We start from the raw sequence: 3,049 nt of genomic DNA, 5'->3' as shown, positions 1-3,049 counted from the left end.
TGTGTGTGTGTGTGTGTGTGTGTGTGTGTGTGTGTGTGTGTGTGGGTGTGTGTGTGTGTGTATCTGTAACATGAGTACATTAGTATTGTTGTTTCTAAGTGAATATGAACTTGTTTTCTTTGCAATTTGAGGTCTGAAACCACTGCATCTTTTTTACTTCGACCAACAATATTCATTTTACTCAAACATATACCTATAAAGGGATAGAGTAAAATCAGAGGAAATTATCATTTTAAGTGGCCTCTTAATTTTTCCACAGAAAAATTATGTGTATTACCTCTTATCCTACAGTTTATTATAAACAGATACATTTTCCTGTTACTAAGTTTTTCTGCAACTGACATGAGTTAGACTATTCTAACCTGATCAGCACCCATCCTTGGTTCTCTGAAGTAGTAGAGCTTCTTGAGGATGGAATACTCTTCCTGGAAAAGAATTACAGTTATCAGGTTAGTCTAAAATGATACCTTTGATTCCAGACTACAGTAAGATTATTATAGATTACATGTATAAGAATAGCATAGACACACTCAGAGGTGGCCCTGGGTGAACCACCTAGTGGCAACCCCCCATCCCCCACCCTCCCTACCCCATCCATGAAGCTGTACTCAATGTACAAGCTTGAATTTATAAAGAATTTTATTTGACCCCATGTATTTATTACATCATGTGATAAATACATGACGTGTATTTATCACATCATGACTGATGAGATAAATAATGGTTGCTCTGATAATTGATAAAGGTATGAACAACATTTAAAGACATTGCAATTTTTTTCCATTTGTCAATGACAGTTGAAATTGTTATTTTCCACAATGAAAACCCTTGTACATTGTCTTGTCTTTTGGAAGAGGCCTGTGTCATTTCCAACCAGAATCTAACTTCTTGGTCGAATGGGAAACAAAACTAAATGTCAGTCTGCCTGGGATATTAATCATTTTTTTGCTCATCTGCAAGTGTTGCAGAAGTCAACCCTTATTTTTTTACAAAAATATTATTTTCTGGGTCAAACACATTTGGAAACACAGATCAACTTGTTGGAAGAACAACATTCAAGCATAGATGAGATACCTGCGTGTATATTTCTTTAAAAGGGTTTTTACAGGAGAAGAAATCCAAATCAATATCTAGGATGTATGGATCCGTTTCACTGAGAAATGTAGCCAATCTCCTAACAACATAACTAGTTGATCCTTCATCTTTATCTTCATCTCCAAAGTCTGTGCAATTGCTGCTCAGCTTTCTCTGTAAGTTGCTGTCCTCTGTTGGCAGCAGTGTAGGAGTTGTTACAGATGAAGGTTCCCCTTCCCCTCTCAGATCTGTTCGAGCTTTTTTGGATATATGTGTCACAGAATCCCTCTCTGTGTCATGCCCTGAAACCCAGAGTCAGATGAACAAGAAAATATCAAGGAAAATTATAAGAAGTTAAATTATTTAAACATTTACATGTTAAATAAAAAATATAACATCTATTTTCTAACATTTATTTGTTTTGACAGAAAGTTATTGGTTGTAAAAAGTAACAAAACTAAAAAAAATTGACGACAATGAATAAGCTCGAAAAAATATTCCACATTTGAAGGACAAAACATAAAAAATATTTTTTTGAAATGTGTTGGTAGCAAATGTGGCCTTTAAAACATACAGACAAATACATATGTGGACACCCTTTAACAGTGTTAGCCTTCAGTCTTCCATTCAAAGCATAGTTAGCTTTGAGTTTCCAAAGTATCGGATGGGAGTTACTGTAAAAAGATGTCATTCAACACTGAAAGAACAGCTTGAAATATACCACAGAACACACGCAAATAAAAACATTAAGTAGGAAAATGTGGGGTCTGGGATAACTTTTTGACATAGAATTAAGGGTTTGCTTCAGCTGATGACTTTAAAAACAATTCAAAATACCAAAGTCCTAACCCAAAACCTGACCATGAAAAAGGTCTTCAGTTCGTTAAGCACAACCTAGCAAGTGCAAGCATAAATCCAACCAATAAACAATGTTTTCACCAGAAGACATTGCAGAAGACAAATGTTTTCACCTACCCTAATTCATTTCATTATTTTGTAAAGAGCAAGTCAAATTCCGAAACGCATCTGTTTTTAAATCCTTACGACACCAGAAAAAAAACTGTAGACAAACCATGTCATATTCATACAGATTTGTGACAGGTAGTGTGGGTAAAAGTTCCCAAGTTGAGGCATGGCAAGTTATCTTAGCACACTGCAGCTTGAAGTGACCCAAATCCAATTTTTTTGTCAAATCCGATTTTTTGCAGGGGCCGTTCACACTGCCGCACACATGCGACCTGTATGTGTTCTGCAGTCTGAATGGGCAAACGACCTGAAAGTGTCCCGCATGCGCAGTAGAGGGCGCAATAGCATCAGACTTCTCAGCCAACCGCCATAAAAAGAAGAAGTGCTCAGTGTTTGCGGAAGTAAACATGGAGGCTAACAGTGGAGCTTAGCTTACATATTTGAAGTTGTTGTCCAACCGGAGCAGCATATTAACACCTTAATCCTCATTATAGTCCGTCATAGTTGTCGTTAGGCATGTCACGATAACACATTTTGCTGGACGATTAATTGTCTAAAGAAATTATTGCGATAAACGATAATATTGTTTCAAGACCTTTTGACACTGATTTAATGGAAATGACTAATAATACATGCGATTTCCTGATATTTATTTTCAAAAGGACACGTAACACTGAAACTGATCAACTAAATAAACAAAACAACCAAAAACAAAAATAAAATGGATTCTCAGTCTCCATTAACAAAAAACGTACTTGAATAAAAACTAAACAACATAAAGCCAAAGTAGAAATAAATACTGCATTCAACCAAAAGAGTGCAGATTATGAAGTCTGTATTGCCCTTCAGTAATCTCTAGATTTAAATGGAGAAAACCGGCACATCCGACTACCTAATGCAGTAGTTCACACTACACCATTTTTTGCCTCTATTTTCCCCTTATGACAATCTTAGATCATTGGCCGATCTAACCGATCATCCTGCAGTGTGTGGTGTGTTACGGTAGATC

At 36.2% G+C, this 3,049-nt stretch overlaps 1 protein-coding gene across 3 annotated transcripts in view; it reads right to left on the bottom strand.

Annotated features, from left to right (window-relative positions):
* The window catches only part of lg17h5orf22 (linkage group 17 C5orf22 homolog), an 18,407-nt gene that overhangs the window by 8,632 nt on the left and 6,726 nt on the right, over positions 1–3,049 (bottom strand). For all 3 annotated transcript variants that reach the window (XM_017310225.1, XM_017310224.1, XM_008433580.2), the window contains exons 5-6: positions 1,075–1,376; positions 363–425 (exon numbers count right to left, since the gene is read on the bottom strand). In XM_017310225.1, the coding sequence (XP_017165714.1) occupies positions 363–425; positions 1,075–1,376 (365 nt within the window). The remainder of the gene's footprint in view (positions 1–362; positions 426–1,074; positions 1,377–3,049) is intronic.

The sequence above is a fragment of the Poecilia reticulata genome, linkage group LG17 (genome assembly GCF_000633615.1).
Source record: "Poecilia reticulata strain Guanapo linkage group LG17, Guppy_female_1.0+MT, whole genome shotgun sequence".
Lineage (NCBI taxonomy): Eukaryota > Metazoa > Chordata > Actinopteri > Cyprinodontiformes > Poeciliidae > Poecilia > Poecilia reticulata.
This window is presented reverse-complemented; position numbering and strand designations above follow the sequence as displayed.